The 24237-nt window shown below is 39.6% G+C and overlaps 2 protein-coding genes across 3 annotated transcripts in view; one reads left to right on the forward strand and one right to left on the reverse strand.

The window, feature by feature from the left end:
• TRIM37 (tripartite motif containing 37) overlaps positions 1 to 4147 on the forward strand; it is a 180276-nt gene extending 176129 nt beyond the window's left edge. For both annotated transcript variants that reach the window (XM_032322413.1, XM_032322418.1), the window contains exon 25: positions 3879 to 4147. In XM_032322413.1, the coding sequence (XP_032178304.1) occupies positions 3879 to 3882 (4 nt within the window). In that variant the 3' untranslated portion in view covers positions 3883 to 4147. The remainder of the gene's footprint in view (positions 1 to 3878) is intronic.
• Positions 1594 to 24237, reverse strand: part of PPM1E (protein phosphatase, Mg2+/Mn2+ dependent 1E) — a 211568-nt gene continuing 188924 nt past the window's right edge. Inside the window, exons 3-7 of the mRNA XM_032322423.1 lie at positions 19386 to 19585; positions 15445 to 15633; positions 12759 to 12902; positions 12425 to 12518; positions 1594 to 6783 (exon numbers count right to left, since the gene is read on the reverse strand). Of these exons, the coding sequence (XP_032178314.1) occupies positions 5726 to 6783; positions 12425 to 12518; positions 12759 to 12902; positions 15445 to 15633; positions 19386 to 19585 (1685 nt within the window). The 3' untranslated portion in view covers positions 1594 to 5725. The remainder of the gene's footprint in view (positions 6784 to 12424; positions 12519 to 12758; positions 12903 to 15444; positions 15634 to 19385; positions 19586 to 24237) is intronic.

Here is a 24237-nt window from a genome sequence, read left to right on the forward strand (position 1 = left end):
TCTATGGTTTGAGGTCTGTCATTAAATTTTCAAAAATTCTTGGCCATCTTTAATTGTTTCTTCTGCCCTATTCTCTTTCTCGGATTCCAGTTATGCATATGTTAAACTGATGTTGTTCAGCAGACCTTACATATGTTCTGCTCTGAATATTTTGTCTTCGTTTTCCCTTCACTGTGTGTGTTTATGTGCGTGCGCGTGCATGTACACGCGTTTTTCAGTTAGGGTAATTTTTTTTTTTTTTAAAGATTTTTATTTATTTATTTGACAGAGAGAGATCACAGGTAGGTAGAGAGACTGGCAGAGAGAGAGAGAGAGAGGGAAGCAGGCTCCCTGCTGAGCAGAGAGCCCGATGTGGGACTCGATCCCAGGACCCTGAGATCATGACCTGAGCCGAAGGCAGCGACTTAACCCACTGAGCCACCCAGGCGCCCCAAAGTAAGGGTAATTTTCATTGGTTTATCTTAGTTTACCGATTCTCTCCTCGGCAATGTACAATCCACTAACTAGCCAGTCCGAATCACTCATCATCTGTGTTGTGTTTCATTCCTAGTATTTCTATTTATAGTTTCTCTTTGCTGAAATCACCCATAAGATCTTGGGTGATCTTTTCCATAACGTGTTAGCCATAGTTATTTTAAATTCTCTGTTCCTAAACCTTTGCCCTAAGAGTCTGGTTGTTTTTGTGGGGTTTTTTCAGGGTTGTGTATTTTTTCTTTGACATCTAGTTGATATTACAACATAGTGATTTCAACATCTGTATATACTATGCTATGCTCCCAAGTGACAGTACCATGTGTCACCATAAAACGCTATTACAATACCACTGATTCTGTTCCTTTACGCTGTACCTTTAAGCCCTGTGACTTATTCCGTAACTGGAAGCCTGTATCTCCCAATCCCCTTTATCCATGTTCCTGCGACCCTCTCTTCTGGCAACCATCAGTTCTCTGTAGTTACGGGTCTGTTTCTACTTATTTTTTAGGAGATGACTTTTTGGTTTCAGGTCTCACATTTAGGTATGTCATCCATTTTGAGTTTATTTTTGTGTATCATGTAAAGTGTGTGGTCCAGTTTTCCTACCACCATTTATTGAAGAGATGGGCTTTTCCCTCTTGTGTACTTGTACCCTTTGTCCTAGATTGACCTTGTGGGTTTCTGGGCTCTCTCTATTCTGTTCGGCTGACCATTAGGTCTCTTTTTGTGCTGGTACCATACTCTTTTGATTACTACAGCTTTAGAGTAGATATTGAAATCTGCGATGTGATACTTTTTGTTCTTGTTTCTCAAGATTTGCTTTGTCGTATTAAGGGAGTTGGTTCTGATGATTTCTTCAGTCTTCAGAACACACTTTTTGTTTTCATATGGCTTTATATATTTTGTTGAAAGTGACACATCTTGTGTAGGGCAGTAGATTGTTTGGTGAATTATTTTTATACCTGCAAATGGCAGGCCTTTTCCTCCTGCTGAGACTTGTACTGCAGAGTCTGAATTAACCTAGGTTAGGAGTTATGCTTGGTTTGAAGTTCATCATGGCTATAATTAACCTTAGCACTAAGTAAATTATCTTTCCTTTGAATAAAAAGACAAATGACATGTGGTTTAAATTGCTGGGTTTTATTAAGGTATTGGCAAAATTTCAACATACGTCTTACCTGAATAAACAGTTTTAATAAATAAAATATGAAGGACCACTCATGATTACAACTTAACTCAAAAGTGAGCTGTAGAGCAGGTCTGTAAATTGATAAATTTACTTGGTAAGAAATGATTCACTTCATTTGCTTCACTCCATAGAGAATTCTTTGCAGAGAAATGTCATGAACAAGGGAACAAAGCCTATCTCTCACCAAAGAGCACCTAGAGTAAGAGTTAACAATGATGTATCTGTGGGTTATCTAATACATCAGAGTTTATTAGAGTATTTCCTTTTCCAGAACAACTGCTGTGTCAGTCTGGAGTTCCCTGTCTTATTTGCTTTTTCCCAATGAGTACAATAAATAGTATTCAAAATAGAAAATAAAATGCTGCTAGATGAAGTAACAATTATTTTTCAACACAGTACCATTCGTCTGGAAAATAGTCATGTGATAATACTGGCGGTATCTTACTTTGGAAAGAAAAACATTTAAGCTATTCACAGGTCAGAACAGAAGAGTGGGTAATCTGTGCATTAATATGACATGATTTTAAAAGGTAAAAAAAAGTATGTTCTTTTGCTAATTTATGACTCAAAGAAAAATTGTTTGAAATGATGATGTGACCTAAGCTATAGTATCCCCCTTTATGGCCTTGCATAGGCAAGAATGGTCGAGTGAATAAATTATATTTAAACACTAAATTAATAATTTACAGGTCACTTTCTCACAAAACCTTGGCAAGGCTTTGATGGGGAAGGAAATTCTTGAATCACAGCAGTTTTATCTGTAAACACTGAACTTCTTTATGCATCATTTTCCTCTGCCCATCAGATGTTGCATTTCTTACTGGCACAGTGTTCCAACAATGGAGTATGGTTGTCGTGAAGATGCGGCGTGACACTATACCACCACATTGACATTATACCACTATAAATGTGGTCAGAATCAGACTCGGTGTTGACACTGACATTGTTGACATTGTCCTTGGAAAAGGTGTTACTTTCAAGGATCCTCCTAGTTAACTTAAATGCAACAGAAACTTTAATCTTATTAATTCAAGGACAGTGGATGGCACTTCTAGGTAAAGAAAAGGTATATACATATGTGTTTCCACCATCCTCTTTAGCACAGATGTAAGTGGGATTAATTGCCCCAGTGTTTGGTGCTGTAATGTTGCTAAACCTCAGATATCCCTCAAAAGTACACATCGAGAAAGTGAACAAAGGAAACCTTTAAGTTAGGGACTGATTCCCTTTGAAACTCACAGTGAATGTACAAGGAGTTTGTAACGACTTCATTTGGTAACTTGAAGTCTGTTTCCCTAACAAGTACTACACTTTCTTGTTTGTATTGGTTTTACTATTTCCTATTCTAACAACACTGTAGCAGGCAAACAAATTGATGCAGATCATGTTAAATTGAAAAAGGGATACCGTCACTCTTAAGGATTGAGTGTAGGATTTTCACCACCACAATTACACAATTAGTAAAAGTACAAAACACGTAATTCACAGACTATTACCTCAGCATTAACAGTTAATATATATTATATACTTTTTATACTGTCTAATATTTTTACAGTCACCAGGTACACCATCATTAAATACAAGTTACAGAATGTATAGATACCAGTAGTTAGAGGGGTACTTATTGCTTACATTAGCAAGCAGCAAATAAGGGCACAGGATTTGAACTGAAGGGAACTACTTTCTATCACCAGTGGCATTAAGATAGAACACTGCATTTCACAAAGCACTGCTTTTTACCTAGTTTATAGAACCAAGAGCAGCATATATCATACCAATAACCACTATTTTAATATTATAGAATTTTAAAGGACTTACCTTACAAATGGTACCTAACTACTCTATAAATATGCATGTTGTGAACAAATGAAGTTGCTATTTTTCACAATATTGGTTTATAAGTTGACCACACTATAGAACTACTTTGCTTTATTTTCTAGAGGGCTACTGGTATGAAAAATGGAATTAACACTGCTTATATAGTCAGATCTACAGAATTCAGACCCTTAAAGATGTGGTCTGTATTCATCTGAGTTTCATTCAACCATTTTTCCCCACTGGAAGAAACCTATCATTTGTATCTTTCCTTTCACCTTCTTCTGATCAAAAACAGTAGCAATGGACAACTATAGGAAATCTTCAAAAATTTTAATTTAGGTAAGTGCTTTGGATTGTGATATGTACCAATATTCTGCCTATTTTCTTGTTTCCTTAGATAATTTGATCTGAAACTGACACTGCACCTGATGGGTTGTTAACAAGATCTAGGCTTCAGAAAATGACAGATGTGAGTGAGGTCCGTGTATGGGGGTCAAACATCAGGTTGGTGAAAAGATTCTGGTGAAAAGAGCCACGTTTATTCCCTCCTCAGCCACATGTCACAGGACTTGAGAAAAAGAATAAATGACTTCAAAATCAAGAGAAATACTGAAAATCTCCACTTATATCCAAATTGTTAAAAATAAAATCTACATATTAATCTGATCTTTGAAGTTTTTGTGTATTTGCCATAGCTATACTGGCTTCCAGAATATGCTACAGTCCTTTGTTTTTAAAGTCTAGGAATCTGAGTTTCCATTTTGGGTCTGGGGAACATAAAGTAATTGTATTATTTTGTAAAAACACAGGCAGTGGACATTTCTCGGCAAGAGCATTTGGTGCCCCCCAGTGGTGTGAGTGAGGGGGCAGCTTTTATCCATAGGCATGGCTGGTCCACAGTTGACTAGGGGAGGAAAAGAGGTCATGTGGAGATACTCAAGATTCTCAAGAGAATCAGAGGCTGCTTTGCTGACTGAATTGGATTACGAGTTTTTCTGCTGTTGTTTGTTAGTTGAAGATATGCTTCTAGCTTGAAACTACAGAAATGGCAAAAAGCAGACAACTTGAAATTATCAAATGTAAGTAACTACTGAAATGAGAAAGAGTCCTCTGTGCAGTCTGAAGCTGCCTGTAGCAGGACTGGAGCTTTCTCCATAACTAAACAGACCTCCGTCTCCCTTTACCTGCCTTCTCCTTTGCACTTGGCCTCTGGGCTCACTTTAGGCAGTACTTTCAACCTTTTTCACACCAGTTACTTCATTCCCTTGGGGGAAACAATGTTAGAGAATTTAAAACCAGTATTTTTCATTCTCCAAAACCACTTTTTATTTTGTAGTAGTATATGCCCTTGCTGTCTGTGAACTTAGAAATACTATTTGATTTTTCCTTTTTAAATGGCAACTTGATTCTAGTATATTTGTACCTAACATCATCTCCATTAAACCAGTTTTATTCCTGAGATGAAGGTACAGTGAAAAATATCAAAGCATCAGAGGTTAAAACCAGTTGACAGCGGTCTTCTAAAATGACAAATAATAAAAATCCCGCCCAAAGCACCATAACAGGTTATGAAACTCCCAAATAGCTACACAGCCCTAGGAAGTACTTTTTAATTCAGAAAATTTTTATAATCTTTTATGTTACAGGAAAAAAAAAATTAGTAAATCTTTTTGACTATATACCACCTCACAAGTCAGAAAATAATGACACTTTCATACTAATTTTCTACTTTCATTGTAACCAGTTAAAACCCATATGGCTTTTGGTCTTTACCAACCCAAAAAAGAGGGGGAGGGCTTCCCTCATAGTCCCCAGTCTTTTGAGGAACATCCCCCAACTACATCTGATTCTGCGTTAAGTTTTCCATAGATACATTAGGCACATCAAACCAGATTTCACCTGCATTGAGATTTCGACACTAGATAGCCTGACTAAAATAACTAACTCACAAGCTTCCACTCGTGATGTGAAGGGATAGTAAAGTGGGGGTCATATGTAGGTGTGGAAACACATCACAGGGACCAGTTGTGTAATTTTGCTAGTGAAACCGCCAATACTTTTTTTTTTTTTTTTGATTGAAAACACTACTTTGAGTTTCCTAGAGATCTATTTACATTTAAGAATTGAGCCATCCATGGTTTCATAATGAAGCACATATATTTCAGAAATGTCTACCTTGTTTCTACTTTGATAGTGGTGTTTTTATTGGGGGAGAGCTAGCTGGCCTACTCGAACGAGGAAGGGTTATATTTTATAGCTCCAGGGGACACCTGGGTCTGGAATATCATTACTCTTGCTGAGCTTCCTCATCATGTTTGCACTAGATCCTTTCCAAATATTTTGCCTCCACGGCAGAAAACTTCTGAACATCCTAGTTCTCTTCCCACTTCGAATAAGTGAGGACAGACTAGTGCCTATTTTGTGGGAAGGCTCTTGAGCAGACATAAATGAATACAACTTTGGGTTAAACCTGAATCCGTGCCGTCTCTTTGAATAACGACAGCGTAAATGAGACAATCTGGAAACTCTCTTTTCCAGGAATTTGAATTGTTCATCTTCCAACCTAGGACAGACTGGAGACAAGCTCTCCATTCTGTGTATCTGCTGCCCTGTTGAACCCAAATTAAAAGAGGGAAACTCTCCAGCACCACTCTGTTCAGGCAATGATGATTGAACTGATTTTTTCTCCATTATTAGCTCATTAATAGGATTTGCTTTCTTTGGTGCACCAGGACCAAACATCTCAATTGGTGGCAAAAACTGGGCACTGTGAGATTTGCTTGCTTCTATTTGTGTGAGATCTAGGTAGCCCGGGTCTTCCAGCACGTTGATTTGGGACCCTGGGCTCAGGCTAGTTCTATCAGTGAATGAATCCACACGCCCATCATAGCCTAGATCGGCTGGTGCTGAGCACTGGTGCTGTGGCCAAGGGCGTTTGCACTCTCCATGATTCTCCTTATCATCCCCACCATCTTCTTGCCCTCCTTGAAAAGAGTTCTCTGTCCAATCTGATTCCTCACTAACATTTACAGCTTTGTTCATGTCCCTCAGGAATACCACAATAACAGTGATATTATCACTTGACCCAGCATCACGAGCTGATGCAACTAATTTGTGGGCAACCATGCTACTGTCTCCATTATTCTCCTTCAGGTGGTCAGATACAACTTTCACTGCCTCATCAGGGTTCACGGTGTCATAGAAGCCATCACAGGCCAGAATGAGGTAGTCTTCAGTTCCATCCAAAACAGTAGAGGCAGAGTCTGCATCCCCACAGATATATGGCTTATGTTCAGCGTCTCCTGTGGAAATTAGAAAGGACGTCAGATTTTGGTTTACCTTGCATGTAAGAATGTTTATGGCCAATGCTGTGACTGATCACAAGTTACTGGATTGTGATCTGAATTTACTGGAAAGAATTTATAAACTAGTTTTGGATAAAATGCTTGAATTCTTTGTTAATGAGATGCTGCTCACTCCTTACTCTTAAATAACTGCCATTCACTGGGCTTAATTCCTCACTAGCTTACACCCTGCATCTTGTGCCTCTAGCTATGACTTAGGCTTAGCTGAGCATGGCAATAAACGTCAAATCTAAGTTTTTTGCTGTATTGAAAAATTCAGTGTTACATTGGAAAATTTTGTTGATTAACAGATTTACTTTTTTTTACTAATCGTTAAGTTTGATTTGAGATTTGAGAACAAATCCACATTGAAAAACAAAGTTGTGGTCATTCTCTTAATTAAATACTTAATTTTCTGTCCTTGTTTTCAATTTAATAGCTTTATGCTGCTAGCACAGAGAAAGGTTTGTTACGAGGGATCTTAAAAAATCAAGTCCAACTCCCGTCAAGCCAGGAAAAGTCATCCCAAGATTCAGATGAGAACTACAACGTTTAAGTCTCTTGGTTCCCAGTCCAGTTTGCTATCTACTTTTTAATGCTGCTTTACGGTAACTTCTAGAGAATAACTGGAAAATGTATGACCACAATTTCTCTCCTCTTAGGAACTACCTTATTTTTGGTGTCTTCATTTGTCTCTGACCAGCAGCCCCTCTTCCCGCCCGCCGCCGTCTTTATGGCTGTTGTTCATCCTCCACTTGTGAACAACTGTGAGAACTCCCAAGGCCCGGCTGGGTCATTATTTCTCCTTTGTTTAGCTCATCCACTTATAGAACGACATTTGAGCTGGACCTTGAAGGGTAAGTTAGTTAGCAGGCAGAGAAGGGCCCTCGGGTGAAGAAATAGCATTAAGCAAAGACACAGAGGCAACTGCTAAGGAGTGATGTGTAGCTATATATGGGGTGCTTGGATTGGAGATATAAACCTAGCCTAGTGTGGGCCTAAGGTCTCCCATCTATCAACAGACAATGGAGAAAATCATCTCCAGTGGATCTTTCAGATCTGGAGCACTTCCAGATCCATTCACTCTACATCCATTATTTTCCTTTGGACACTTGGAGAGAGCCTAGCCAAAGGGTCCCTAGTTATTAAGTAACGATACAGCTTAGTGTAGTACAAGGGATACTCATTTACTATTTTTTTACATAGAAAACAGCATTTAGCAATAACTCTTAGAGTACCATAATTGGGAAACAGTAGTTAAAATTTATAAAATGCTTTATCATTTGTAAAGTAATGACATATAGCTTAGTGGTTAAGGATGCCAGCCCTGGAGTCAGACTGCCTGGATCCAAATCCTAGCGTTGGTTACTTGCAGGCCCTCATCAGTTACCGTCCTCTCTGGAATACTAAAGTAGCTTTTGGACTATGGGATGATAAAATGAAGATAATTATACATAAATTATCTGGCTCTGTCATCACCACTCCTGGTATCTAAGTTTTCTCTGACATTTCCCATCCCTGTTTAATCCTCCAGTAGGTCCCCAAAATTCAGTAGGCGCCCTAGACATAACTGCTAGAACTGGTGTGGGCCATGTGCCCTATCCAGTAGGTTTCATGATGGGACACTCAGAACAACATATACTAAATAAGAAACTAGTCTTTTTCATACAGCTGCCAGAGCCATCTTCCCTCAAACATGGTTTTGAGTGCATCAGTTTCATACTTCAGCTCTCATAGGCTACTGGGAGGCATCAGTCAAAACTTCGATCATGAGATTCAGTGTTCTCCACCAATCAATCCACTTTACTAAATTTCCCCATCCCTTACTCCACCTGACTGTTATTATCATCATTATTATTTTCTGAATCCCAGCTCCGAAAATAAATGTGATCTGAGTCATACTGTTCCCGAAAATCTTGTTTTAGTGCTTCAATTAAAAGGCTACTGCAACTGTTTGGAACAGAACATACAAAGATTTGCACAGGGAAATCCTGCCAAAATTCTGGCTTTTCACCTGCTCTACTGTTGGATGTCAAATCCATGACATCTCGCCCCCAAATTTGGTAGGAGGCCACGATTATCCATTTCATGGTAGAAATGGCAGCATCCTTTCATCTTCAACCTCCTCTCCCCCTATGCTAGCAAATGCATCAAGCCTCTGTCAACTGGGAATCATAAATCTGAAGGGCTCATGAGGAGAAACAGTTGAAAAGCCTTTTCAGTTTGAAAGCTTTAAGTGTCACTTATTTTCTAAGTAGAGTTGAACTCTGCTCAGGAGTCCTTTTTCTTGTCCCTGGTTAGGTCCCGATTTTGTTCTCACATTCTTCACCTCTCTCTTCCAATTAAGCTACTGGATTTTGGTAGATGACCTAATTTCCCACTTCAAAGAAAATTAAGGTTATCAGGCCTAAATTCCCTCCATTCCTAACCCCTTCCTTCTGTTTTAATCTAGAGAGACTCCCTGCATCACCTACCATTTTGTCAGGAGGAGAGGGGTCTGCTCTTCCTTCTCGAAGCTGACCTGTGCTCTGGGACCTGACTCTCGAGGACTCTGGCTTCTGTCACTCTCATCTCTAATTTCTTAGACTTGCTCTCATCTTTTATCCTAGAAACATACTCTGATCCAAACTCCTTATCTTAAAAACAAAAATAATAAATAAAAGTGACCCTTTCTTTCTCTCAGGCCACCACACTATTTCCTTTACCACTAAATTGCCCAAGAAACTAAATCTATACATGTTCTTTTGTGTTATTGGTCATTTTCTGTCACCTGATTTTTCTGGGGACTTTTTCTACCTACTAATCCAAAACATTTCTCTCCTACATTACCAGTTAGTTTCCATTTTCAAAATTCCATGTCTTTTTTAACCCACCTCTCATCTGACCTCTATAGCACTTGGCCCTGTGACCACTTACTCCTAGGAACCCTCTTCTCCTAGTATCTGTGAGAGGCCACTTGTAGATCTCTGATCCCTTCTTGATTTTCGTCACTGGCTCCTTCACTTACTAATAGTACTAATCATCATGTGCTAAACTGCCAGGCAGGGCTCTGAATAGGGTGCATAGTGTACCATTTGTATACTGTGCGGTATACAAAAACTCAGTAAGCCATTTAGTGTTAGTATTCCTGCTTTACCAAGGAACAGATAGGCACAAAGAAATTAATTTCCCAAGGCCCACAGCTTATAAAGTGACAAAGCCAAGATTCAAACCTAGAGAGCATGACTTCATTGTGTATTTCTACCTTAAGTAATGAGTCTCATCCTTGGTGTCTCATCACACTACATCTTCTTTCTGGGCAATGCCATCCAAGCCTGTAATTTCAACTAATATATATAATATCACTTCGCAGACTGCTAATATTATTGCCAAAATGATGAGTTCCCATATCTCTTATCTGCAACTCAGAATTCTGCTCATCTTCAGATGTGTATCTCCAGCTGCTTATCAATTGTCTCTCCTAAAATATCACACAGGTAGCTAGGACGTAAAATCTGTCCAAAATGAACTCATCATCTACCCCCCTCTCCACCCCACAAACTGCTGTTACTTTTTTACAAATACTTTATCATTTTCCCGGTCACACAAGTCGAAAACCTGGAAATCCGCCTTCCTCCACCCCCACAAACTCACTTCTGTCTGATCAACTTACACCACCTCTGCATCCCTCTTGAGCGGCCCTCATCTCTAAGAAACGGTGTCAGCAGCACCTGAGTGCCTCATCTCAGCCTTCCACACTGGTCTCTCACGTACCATCATTACAAATACCTTATGAGTCTGATCATGCGGCATCTCCGCTTATTCACCCGGTAGAGTCTAAGGCTACTCAGAGCCTGGCACATAAGCCCCTTCACAGTCTGGCGCCAGCACTTACTTTGATCACTCCTACCCTCTCCCCTAGCCCCTTGTCCATGCCGCTGTTCCTAAAACATGGTGTCCCCTTTCAGATGCCCATGCATTGTACTCCCCTCCCCCTGGAATTTCCTCCCTTATACACTATCTTCCACATCCAACCTAAAAGCCACTTCCCCTATGGAGTCTGCTGCTCTCTCTTAGTCCATCTCTTATTCAAGGACATGCTCCCTTTGCTTTTAGTTTCCCCATGTGTTATATTTTTAGAAGCAAGAAAAGGCAAGTATGCTCTAGTAAAGTTGGTTCTATGACAAGCATTAAAGATACCTTTGGATACTCTGACAGAGACTATAAGATCAAGAGGAATTGTTAGAAATAATTCTGCATGGGGGTTGTGTTTCAGAAATGAGAAATTTCCCCTCTGGGATCTTAGTCCAGAGTTTGTAATAACTCTCAGTCGGAGATAAGAACGAACCCTCATTTTCTCAGAAGCACTTGCAGATCTTTCAGCTTTCGCCTTCTCAGCCTTCTGCTGCTCACATTTGGGCCACTTCACAGCTTGCCAGCACCTTCCCAAAGAGTGGGAGGAACTCCTATCACTGGTGAAACTGAATCAATCCTTTGAGATTTTGTTAATGTTCTGGAATATTTTGGTAACGATAAGCAAAATTGGGGGATTACATGTGAATTCCATTTACCCATATTATCCCTCTGTCAAACTACTTCATTTAATTCCTTTAGGAGGCGGGAATGAAGAACTATAGTATGCATGCATACCACGCGTAATGACACACGCACTGATTTATTCTTTTAAAAAACAGAAAATGAAGCTAAGCCACAAAACCTAAAATATCATAAACTCAGGGGCCAAAGTGAAACAAAAATGGAAACAGAACTATCTTTGAACTTACACCCTTGTGTTCTGTCCAATCAGCTCAGCTGTTTACTCTCTTAAGTTTTAGATAGTTTCACTGACTTTCCTGTCTCTTGAAGAATTTAGGTCCCAGGGAGACAGATTCTTTGAAACCCTCGGGTTATTTTGCAAATCACCATATTACCACATTTTTAAAAAAACTGTTTTTACCTAAAAAGTATAATGTTTACGTAATATTATAATTCAGTGAAAACAAAGATAGAAGCAAGGTAAAATATACGGAGAGGAGCTTTCCATTCTCTTGAAAATACTGAATTGAATTAAGTTAAATATGATCCAAAATGGTGAAATGGAGATCACTATAGTTTTAAGCAGATTTGTGTCCCAAAGATTAAAGACTTCCATTAAAAAAAGAAGAAGAAGAAGAAGAAGAAGAAGAGCAGTGCCTGGGTGGCTTAGTGGGTTAAGCCTCTGCCTTTGGCTCAGGTCATGATCTCAGGGTCCTCGGATCGAGCCCCGCATCGGGCTCTCAGCTTGGGCGGCTGGGTTGGGAGCAGCCAGCTTCCCACCCCCCGCCACCTGCCTTTCTGCCTAATAAATAAATAAAATAAATAAATAAAATCTTAAAAAAAACACCTAATATTCTGTAATTCTTAAAATAGTTCCCTTTCAATAATGGAATTTAAGTATATAAATGAATAGGTAGATCAAATAATTAAAAGAGGCATTATCTAATTGTTACTTTAAACAATAATAAGCACTCTGATAATATAAATGACCATCTCAGTTTCCCTTTTTGTAGCAGAATTAATATGAGACAATGAACTAGAAGAGGACAGTTTGGAGAAACAAAAAGGAATTGGTTTTTCCTACCAATAGCTCTGGAGACCGACAGACTTCCATTCACCCTCCAGGCACCAAACCAGACTACACAACCTCCAAGAGCCTCAATTCGCTGCTTTTCATCCTAAACAGCAATGCAATAGAAAGAAGCAAATAATTGCATTCAGGATTTATTTATCTACCTTAACAGTAAACAACAGATAAAATACTCATCAGCTTCCGGAAAAGGTTCTCTATTACTCCTCTGTAAGGTGGGCATGGTTGCTCAGATAATGGTGGTAATCCTAATAAGCAAGTGAATCTTAATTAATAGCTAGAAACCTGCCTCTGTGGCGTGCGCCCTCCCAGAACAGAGCACACTTACCTCCCTGTCCGGTTTGTGTGGCTTCATTAGCTCAACAGCTTGCCCTTTCCTCACCAGCATGACCTGGGAATCCCCAACCCAGGCCACATGGAGCATGTTCCCTCTGATGAAAGTCACCACTCCTGTGGTCCCACATCTTAGACTCTGAAAGTAATTCCATAAAACTAGAGTCAGTAAAAATAAACAGACTTCAAATTCTCACTGACAGGCAATTTGTAGTTAGCACAAACTTTTAGTTGGGGGCTGACTATTAATAACTTGATTTCACAACAAACAGCAGTTCTTATTTCTCTGCATTTTTATGTGTATATATGAATGTGCACACGCACAGATCCATGTCATCCAGGATATGCAAGGCAGGGATGATTATTCATTTCATTTTATGTACAGGTAAGAAAACTATGGCAGGCTATGTGACCTTTCCAAGGGTGGGTAACTCATTACCACATAAAACAGAACTGAAATTCTTTTTCCTCCCAGTTCAGCACTCAGCCCACTACAGCAGCCCTTAAAGATTTCCATGTTCAGGTCTCTGTTTTGTTACTGACCTACAATATGTACAGAGGGAGAGTCCTAACGTTACAAAGGATCTGACTGAGACACAACAAATGCTCCCATACTCTGAATATTAAGATAGGAACCAAGAGATAACATATATTCCCTGGGATGCTAAGTTGCTTATATTTTTTAAAAATCACCTACGATAATTTTAGGGGCCTCTGCTTTAGATCAATGCATAAAGAACAGCCTGAAACTTCAGTGCAGTAGCTCAGTGGCAGCATACTTAATGCTCCTGATACTACTACACTAAAATGACATCTCCGTTTGACATGAGTCACCACCAAAGCAGCATGACTTTCTGTTACCAAGGACTTGGCCTAAATTAGAACCACTGCGTCAAGGATGGTAAAAGGCCCCTTGTATCCAACGAGAAAAACAACTTCTCGTTTTCCCTATATAGGAAAAGTTTGTTAAAAATCCTCACCCACCAATAAAATGTCTTCCCACACAGAATGTTCAAAACCTCAGCCCCTGGAACACATGATAAAGACACTTCAGTGCATATGCCCTGCCGAGAACAGGAGGCAGGGCTGCTTCGCAACAGGAATAGCTGCTTTCTTCCCAGCAGTTAGCAGCACATGGGAGCACAAGGAGGAGAAAAGTAACTGCTGAGACAAACCTAAATTATTCAAAAGAACTATTGGCAAGACCGAGAGACACTAGGATCATTGGCAAAGCAAATGAGGTGAACATGGTCAGAGGAAAAAGCCATAATTTTGACGACACAGGGGAAAAAAAGGATAGAAGACAACAAAGTGATTCTCTTAGCTTCACGCTGGTGATTACAGATCACCTCTCAGGAGCCAGATCTTGCCCTCAGTCAAAATGACGACAGTCAATGGCTCCAAGGTAGGCAGAGCAGAGCAATATCAGCCCCCAAGACTCTGGGACAGTCTGAGGTCAACAACCCTTCCTGTTTTCTATCCCTGTATATGTATATACATATACATATATATTCTGTATATGTAGACCCTAGTGGTCATTTATTGGATTTGCATATTCATCTAAACCTAGGGTACAGGTGGGAAAATACGAATATTTCCCTTGTTTAATACCAAATAGTTCTTAAGTATTGTTTCACTGATTCCAAGCACCACTGCTGCTGTGTAGTCTAGCAATGAAATCAAAGAAATGGATATTTAAAAAAAGGGTGCCCCCTTTTTTTTTTTTAAAGATTATTTATTTATTTAATTCTGTAATTACGTTTAAAAATTAAAAATTATTGGGGCGCCTGAGTGGCTCAGTGGGTTAAGCCTCTGCCTTCGGCTCAGGTCATGATCTCAGGGTCCTGGGATCTAGCCCCGCATCAGGCTCTCTGCTCAGCAGGGAGCCTGCTTCCTCCTCTCTCTCTGCCTGCCTCTCTGCCTCCTTGTGATCTCTCTCTGTCAAATAAATAAATAAAATCCTTAAAAAAAAAATTATTATCTTGCTGTTGGCCCCCAGTTAGAAATGAATATAGAGTACTGTAGTTAATCATATACTAATGCCCAGAATGATAATTAAATCAAAATTTTTACTTTTAGATCTTAATATAGAGCCCCTGTCACTCATTCAGAGTAAAAACCTTAGGTCTGATTAACCTTAAGAAACTAGGACATGAGCTCTGACTTTTCTTCCTGTAAAGAGAAAATCAGTTCAAGAATCATCTAAGGATTCGCTCTCCAAGCACATTTTCCCTCAAGAGATACACAGTGAAACACTGCCAACCCACTGAGAACCAAACGTATGGGAGTAATCCAGCTCCTGTTTCCTTTTTAGTCCATTGTTTTAATCACCGTATCCAGTTTTTGTCAGCAAAAGTCTGCTTAGAGAGATGGTCCTGGTGTGAAGCTGACAGGCACTGGTAAATAAGAAAGCTAAAACTCACCTGCCAAATCCAGCAAGGGACTGGCTTTCTAGAAAATTATAACTTAGGAGTTTCTCTATAGCACATCATATCGCCCCACTAAAACCCTGAAGAGGGAATTAGAAATACAACAGAATCCAATATTGTGGGTCAAGAATACAGCTTGAAAGAACTTTAAATAATGCCTGCCCCAGAAGAGAAGATCTAAAACAGCTCCTGAACTACAAGGTGAGCTCAGCTAGTGCATTCGTGGTTGGAATTTCTGAGAAAACAGCATACCTCCCTGGCTGCTTTCTGCACAAACCGCTCATCAGTGACCCGGAAGGCCCGGCACAGGGCCTCTGCGGGATCGTGGAGGAACATCTCCTGGCGGACTAAATTAACATGCAGGTGGATGGAGGCATAAATGGCAGCATCCACTCCCCCATGGCCATCAAATACGGCAAAGTAGGCTTGTTCTTCTTGGTCCTGTCAGCAGAAAAACAGAAACTGTTAAGGAAGTGAGGCACAGCCTGACTCAAATGACCCAGTCCTTCTCTGCTGCTCCCGTCACCTAGACAAGGAGACAACGTGCTTCTCTTTTTCGACATGCCTGATCGCCCGCTAACATACCTGCAGTACTAGGGCATCTGTGTTTACGCACACAACACTGCAACACAGCGTGGCCAATTAGCTCAGGCTGAAGTGCCCTGTCAGTGAAAGTTGTCGTCTTGTACCATGGAAACCGCCCACAGGCAGTTGCTTTAAAACTGCTGTTACAAGTTGTGGGAAGGGGGGAGGGAAGGGAAAGGATGAGGAGGAATTGAGCAAAAGCTGTTCTGGATTGCGTATTTTTTTCAAAATGAAAGTATTCTAATAAAATTAGAAACTAAGAACAATAGAGGAAATAATTGGCCTTCAGCCCAAGACCAATTATGTTAGGATGTTTAAAATACAGAGGGCGCCTGGGTGGCTCAGTGGGTTGGGCCTCTGCCGTAGGCTCTGGTTGTGACCTCAGGGTTTTAGGATAGAGCCCCGCTTTGGGCTCTCTGCTCAGTGGGGAGCCTGCCTCCCCCTCTCTGCTACCTGCCTCTCTGCCTACTTGTGATCTCTCTTTCAAATAAAATCTAGGAAAAAAAAAAAAATACAGAGATAATGAAAGCATACAGATACTTCTAAACTACAGTATCTTCTTCATAAATCATAATCACATTGAACACTCACTGTAAATAAGAGAGTCTCTAAATTGGTTAGCCAAACTTAAAGCACATCAGATGTCCAAATGCCCTATAACCATTTTGCCTCATCCCCTAACCAAGATTTAGCTTCACACTTTCTGGGCCATCCACTGCTTGAAGCACTGAGGCAACTGCCAGAGGAGGATCTTCTAAACCAATGGTGTCTTGACAAAGGAAGCCTAATCACAATATTACATTTAAGCCATTAAGTAGTTTGCTTCTTTATCTTCAACTCCAGTGTGTACATCTCAGATCTAACTTACTTCGGAGATCTGTAGCTCACTGAATGCTCACTCGAGTCCTGGACTCCCTTTAGGCAACAGTATGTAATCATTTTCATGTGCAAGCTTTGACTTAATACTTGGGCTCTAGGAACTGAGTCTAGGCCCTGTCATTCAAAGGAAATCAAATATACAAATAAATCAGGTAATTTTCTTGTGCTTTTTGCCTCATTTGTTAGCTAGGGATTTGGAAAAACTACTAAAACAACAGGTATATCTGTTTTGAAAAAATTCTTTTTAGGCACATGGGGGTGGCTCAGTTGTTTAAGGGTCTGACTCTTGATCTGGCTCAGGTCATGATTTCAGGGTCATGGGATCAAGCCCTGTGTTGGGCTCTGCACTCAAGCACGGTCTCTGCTTGTCCTTCTCCCCCTGCTCCTCCCTCTCTCAAATAAAATCTTTTAAAAAATATTCCTTTTTTTTTTTTTTTTAAAGATTTTATTTATTCATTTGCCAGGGAGAGGGAGAGAACACAAGCAGAGGGAAGTGGCAGGCAGGTGGAGCCCAATGCAGAACTCAATCCCAAGGACCCTGGGATCATGATCCGAGTGGAAGGCAGATGCCCAACCAACTGAGCCACCCAGGCATCCCAGAAAAAATTCTTTTTAAAGGGTATACTACATTTACAAAAGTACCAAATATAAATGTCCACAGACTAAAAATACCCAAATATTATGAAATCAACATCTAACACAGACATTACAACTAGTTAACTAAACAGAACTATCTTGAAAAAAAAGTCCTGATCAGGAGAATTTCTACCTATACTAAGGTAGTACTCATTTTTAAACAACTCAGTTGGCAGGATATGGGTAAAATTGAAAAACAGCATATCCAAGCAGTTTTTAAATGATGAGTGAGCTGATGTGGGATCATCACAAAGAAGGAGGGAACAACAATACCTTTTTGAGGCCATGAGAGTATAACTTTAAACAATGTCAGATTGGTAGGGAGATTCTTAAACAATTTAGCATCCAAAAAAACAGAAGACAGCCAAGTGGACCTCTTAAAAAAATTAGTGTACCTTTTAAATAAAAAAAAAGTTTTCCCTGTTATAATGATGATGTATTGTTTATTTGGACTAATAAAGAAATCTATATTATCCCACCATTCATAGATAACCAGTCTTTTTTCTACATATATATTTTAGATAAACCAAAATTAGAATTATACTATACATAAAATTTTTAATCCTTTTTGTCATTTAGCATATCATTAGCAGTTCCCCCATGTCATTATTACTCAGACATTTGAAATGAATATGTACTATACATCTTATGAGCATATTATAGTTACTCCCTATATGACTTTGATCATTTCTAGTTTATTACTGAAATTGTTATGTAAGACATTTATGTCAAAACATATATGTAAGAATTACCTGCATTTGTGTCCTTATGATATAAAATTAAAAGTGAAATTACCAGATCAATGGTAGTGAAAATATACAGGTTCTAAGTATGTGTTGCCAAATTGCCTTCAAAACTGTTTCTCTAAAGCAAGGTGTTCCTTTCTGAGTTAGGCCTTTGGGCTGATTTTGAAGCAAAATGAAAACCAACCAGGTCAATGAACATTAACAATGCCCTCAGATCTGAGTATAATCTTCAAGTGGGTGTAGTGATAGGAGGATTGTTTGTCACATTAAAGTTCACCTTTAAGGTTACATTTGCATGGGCATGGTAGCAGTTGGAAACAAGGATATTCACATATTCTAAAGGAATTTGGAAACAAAGCTGATCTATCTTTGCACCATAAGCACCAATTACCAACCTACCATCACTGCTTATCAGACCTTGACAGTTAGCTAAAATTTAAATTTAGCTGCTAAATAAAGGAAATATTGTGCTTTGTATAAATTACTACATTGTAATTTTTAAGTTATGGACTTGAGTGAAGAAAAGAAGCAAGTGACAGGCAGAGGAAACAAACCTACCTCTGTTGGCACTAACAGAATACAGTTAATAGAAAAAGAAGAGAAAGATAACAAGAAAATGGTTATTAAGCTGACAGGGCTCATATGATCCAATTTGTCAGTCACAGAGATTCATGAAATGTAATTCCATCTACTTTCCTTATCTCAGAAACTGAGATTTTAAAAAGAGAATCACAGTAAATCAGAAAACTGTCTCAGTCTTAAAGTCATCCTTTTATGTTTGTGTTTTATGTTGCTTCAACAACATAGTAATGTGGGAACTTAATAAACACCATCTGATTGTACTGTAGTTTCCTTTTTAAAAAACAGCTTTATTGAAGCATGGCAGTTTTCTTTGATGCTTATATTATAGTTTATAGAATAGCACAAAAAAATAGTAACTTCCCTTGCCTTCATGGAAGGGAACTGAGCGTCCAAGACACAAGGACAAGAGAGATTTGTGTTTTCCAATATGAACCGTATGAATATATTACCTATTCAAATAATATAAAATCGGGGCACCTGGCTGGCTCAGTCAGTAGAGCATGTGACTCCTGATCTCTGAGTAGGCGTTCAAGCCCTACGTTGGGTGTAGATTTTACTTAAAAATAAAGAAACAAACCAAAATAACATAAAATAGTTTCTTTTCTGTTTTCTGATGCAAGCAAATTTGTGCCCCTCTGCCTTCAGTCCTATTCCAAACCATCAGGGTACTATTAGAGGTATATTAGAAGTTCTCTTTATAGAAAAATAAGACCATGAAGGTGTTTTTTTTTTAAATCTCATTGACTCTTGAGAAGGGCCCTTTACCTCTAGATTGAAGAGCATATTAAAGTCAGGAATGCAGACATGTTTGTCTTCCATTTTCCTGCGCATGTTTTTGATGGCATGGATTGACGTCTCATAATAAAGCTGGGGTCTCCTGCGGAGAGGGAAGTCTTTCACCCAGCTGCAGCAAATCTCGTGCAGTTTGCTGAAGACAGAACGGGCCAATTTCACTGTTTCAATCTCTGTGAAAGAAACACAGACACCCCCCAGTGAAGAGCCTTGTAAAGCTGCTTTTCACTTGCCTGCTTGGTAAAGACAGAAGTAGGTCACCTTCATCAAGTTCCTGCTCAACAGAAGTTCCTCCTGAAGAGAAATGAAATGTTGCTTCTGAAGAGAGAAAACGACAACCAATCTAGTAGAAAATCATCACCCAGCAACTGCCACTATGATATTCTTATGTCATGAGGAGAAAACCTCTGGCCAGGGTTGACTCTACTCCTAGACTGGATTTCTTCCAACCCTCAAAGTTCTCCGAGCACTGGTTCCCTTTTTGTTGGTTGCCGTGGTTATCATCTGGAGAGCCAAGCTCCCCCTGCTTAGAAGAATGACTGAAGGGGGGCCTGAGGAGCTCAGTTGGCTAAGCATCTGCCCTTGGCTCAGGTCATGGTCTCAGGGTCCTGGGATCGAGACCCGCATCAGGCTCCCAGCTTAGTGGGGCGTCTGCTTCTCCCTCTCCCTCTGCCTGCTGCTCCCTCTGCTTGTGCTCTCTCTCCGTCAAATAAATAAATAAATAAGATCTTTAAAAAGAAAAATGAATGACTGAAAGATGAACAGTAGTTATCCAACCAACTGGATTATGAAAGACTTAAGAAAACACCATTTATTTACCAACTACAGGAATGAGAGTTTGATAAACTTTTTCTGTCTCTGTCTTTGTTCTGACCTCTTCCTTTACCTCCTCCCAGTTCCCTAAAAGTTTTTGGCAACAGCTTAAATAGTTTAGCTAAAGGTTAACAAATGTGGTAAAAGTTTTTTTTTAATTCTCTAAGGAAAAAAGTACTTTTCTAAGGAAAAAAGTACTGTTAGGGGGTGCCTGGGTGGCTCAGTCGCTAAGCGTCTGCCTTTGGCTCAGGTCATGATCCCAGGGTCCTGGGACTGAGCCCCACATCAGGCTCCCTACTCAGCAGAGAGTCTGCTGTCCCTCTCCCATTCCCCCTGCTTGTGTTCCCTCTCTCGCCATGTCTCTATCAAATAAATAAAATCTTTAAAAAACAAAAAAACTCTGTCAGGACACCTGGGTGACTCAGTGGGTTAGGCCTCTGCCTTCGGATCGAGCCCCACATCGGGATCTCTGCTCAACAGGAAGCCTGCTTCCCCCCTCCCCCACCTGCCTCTCTGCCTACTTGTGATCTGTCAAATAAATAAATCTTTTAAAAAAAAACAACAACAACAAAATAAAAAAACTTCTGTCTTATGGGTGTAACCCTGGGTAGAACAAAGGAGATGACAACCAGAGGGTTCTTCACCTTAGACTGTTAAGTCTACTACTTGACCTATCAAGTGGAGTAGATAAGCTGACTTGGGAGGCTGACTTGCAGCCCTCGATGGAGGCACAGGTGTATAAACCTTTTAGGCAATACTGACTAGTGCTGAAGAGACTGCATCTCACATCACCCCAGCTCCAGCTGCCCTCTACTCAAGATGCAGCTATTAAATAACCAAGGGGAGATTAAGTAGTCTCAAGCCAGTATTTTAGAGATTCCTACATCTCAGGTAAAAAGCTTTCGAATTCTTCAAAAATTCTTATTTTTTTCCACTTTACTAAATCAGATATAGCTTGACAGCCTGAGAAAACGTGTACCAGATGGGCAATGGCTGCATGTGACTCCTCTGCTCTAGAACACAGATCCCACAGGAGAGAGACTTTGTGTTCTAGAATGGCCCAGGAACTTTTCTGTTTCTTTCCCTGCTGTTGCTTTAATCTGCAACTTCATTTACCTGTTTTCTTATTCAAAATCCTTCCAACAGTGACTATATTCAGAAAGCTTATCTGAAGGTTTTCAGTTGCCTTTCTTCTCATTAACATAGTATACATTGGTAAACCATGTTTTTGGCTCTATCCCCCTTGACATTTTTATATAACTGAAAATCAAGGGTATATTTAAAAGAGAAAGGAAGTTTAGCAAGCAAATGCCACCTGGGGAGGTGCCTATACAAGGGGAACCTGAGAAGGTGTATATAAGAGGGAAAAATACAAGCTAGTATTTTTATTGTTTTGACAAACTTCAGTCTTTATTTTTTAAAGCACCAGTTGCCAGAAATGATCTCTTTCAGCCAGCAATTACCTATTTGTAGCACTCCAACCCAACTGGTCTTTGCAGCAGCATAGGTGTGGGTTTGACTGAATCACAACAGAGGATTGCAAAACAGTAAGTGATTTTGGAAACACTGAGGGAGAGTGGAGTGGGGGTGAAACAAATCACTGATATTAACTGTCAGGATAGTTCTCAGCTTCCCAAATAATAGAAACCATTATATCATTCTTTGGCTTGTATATTACTCTTACTATATAGACCTGCACTGTCAAGTAAGGTTTCTCACTAGCTACATGTGGCCATTTAAGTTTAAATTAATTAAAATTAAGTAAAACCTAAAATTCAGTGTTTGGGTCACATTGGCTATACTTCAAATGCTCAGTAACTACGTATGACCAATGGCTACCACACTGGACAATGCAGGTAGAGAACATTTCCATCACTGTGCTGTCTTTGGGGGCAGCGCTGGGTAGATTCAACTGGTTAGGGGAGGCAACACCAGTTTCCTCTAATATTTAGTAAACCAGTATATCTGTTCCTATCCCCTCCCAGTTGCTTCTTCCGTTATGTTCCCATCACACCATCTACTATAGCTCTTGCCACATTTTATAACAATAGATAACATTTATTAAGTGTGTGTTACGTCCTCTGTCTCTGGAACATTTCACAAACAAGTAAAACCATTTCAATCACAGGTCTGACTCTGACACCCATGCTCTACATTTCCCAAATTAGACTGTAGATACAGATTGTGTCTTAATCGTACTTGATTAGTCATAGTTCAGTACCTAGCAGATAGCAAGGGCTCATTAGATGTTTACTGAATAAATGGATATGCAAACTTACATAAAGTAACTACTAAAAAATGTAAGCTTTTTTATCATCTATTCTATAAGTTTCACTGATCGCTCCACCTATTTCTATAGTGGTACCATTATTTTATAACTATCATAATTTATAACATGTTTTCAGATCAGGAGGATTAGCTTTCCTACCTAATATTAATTTTAAAAGATGTCAATTTGTAGTTTGACATGTTTATTCATCCAGATGAGTTTTCTAATTATTCTGGCAAATTTGAGTGGGGAAATCTGTTGCCATTGTTTTGGGATCATCTTGAATTTGTAGAGTAATTTGCAAAAAAAATTGATGTCTTTTCATATTGAGTCTTATCTAGAAACAAGTTATATTATTTCATTAATTTAAATCCTTTTTATGTTGCTCAGTAGGGTTTTAACATAGAATCCAGGATTTTTTTTTTTTTTTTTTTTTTAAGTAATCTCTGTTCCCAATGTGGGGCTCAAACTCACAACCCAGACATAGACAGTCACATACTCTTACAAATGAGCCAACCAGGTGTCCGAAGACATCATATTTCTTAATGAATTTATTCCTAGTTATTTTGCTTTATTACCTATTTTGAGTCAGAACTTTGCTTTAATGTGTTGCTTGCCACCTAGCAAACATTCCTCTTTCTACCAGGGACATTTCCTTCTCTACTTGCAGTCCATGTGTATCTGGGGGTAAAACATGTGGATCCAGGGGCGCCTGGGTGGCTCAGTGGGTTAAGCCGCTGCCTTCGGCTCGGGTCATGATCTCAGGGTCCTGGGATCGAGTCCCACATCAGGCTCTCTGCTCAGCAGGGGGCCTGCTTCCCTCCCTCTCTCTCTGTGATCTCTTCCCTTCCTCTCTCCTACTGTGATCTCTCTCTGTCAAATAAATAAATAAAATCTTTAAAAAAAAAAAAACGTGGATCCAGTCTATCTAATTAGACAACCACATTCCTCTGACTATACTGATTGGTTCAGGAATTGGAAATAATCCAAGCTGGGCTGGTTAGAGTGAATCCTGCGATTTATGTAAGAACAACTGAGTGAAGTTACTCTTACTTTGCTGCTTAATTTGAGTAAGCAGATGATGGGCAGATGATGACCTAGTGCTTCTAGCAGTCATCTTGCCACCACATGGAGCTGAACATAAAATCAAAATTAAAGTCCTGGCTGACTCAGTCGGTGGAGCAAATGACTCTTGATCTCAGGGTCATGGTTTGAGCCCCATGTTGGATGTGGAGCCAACTCAAAAAAAGAAAAAAAGAAAGGGAGAAAGAGAAGGAATGGAGGGAGGGAGGGAGGGAGAGAGAGAGAGAGGGACGGGGTGAAGGAAAGGCGGGAAGAAGGGAGGGAGGGAAGGAGGAAGACAGCGGAGATCTGGAGAAATGCTGGGTTAAGATGAATCATGTGAGGCCTTGAATCTAGTTGTGTAGCCCATATGGTAAAGAGGAGCCAATAAATTCTGTTTTGTTAAAGCTAGTCTGAGTTGTGTTAGTGGTTGCTTGCAACCAAAAAATTCTTAAGTACACATTATGCATACACGCTAGATTTTGGTCTGAGCCAAACTTTGTCCTACAAAGTCCAAGATGTACTCATCTAGTTCTACTTTTTACGTATACTTTTAAAATTAGGAATGGGTAATTGAATTTTATAAAATGCTTCTTTGGGCATCTTTTGAGATTATTCTGGTGTTTTTCTTTTGACCTTAATATATCAATTATCCTAATGGACTTCATATTTTTTCTGTTT

The sequence above is a fragment of the Mustela erminea genome, chromosome 18 (assembly GCF_009829155.1).
Source record: "Mustela erminea isolate mMusErm1 chromosome 18, mMusErm1.Pri, whole genome shotgun sequence".
NCBI lineage: Eukaryota > Metazoa > Chordata > Mammalia > Carnivora > Mustelidae > Mustela > Mustela erminea.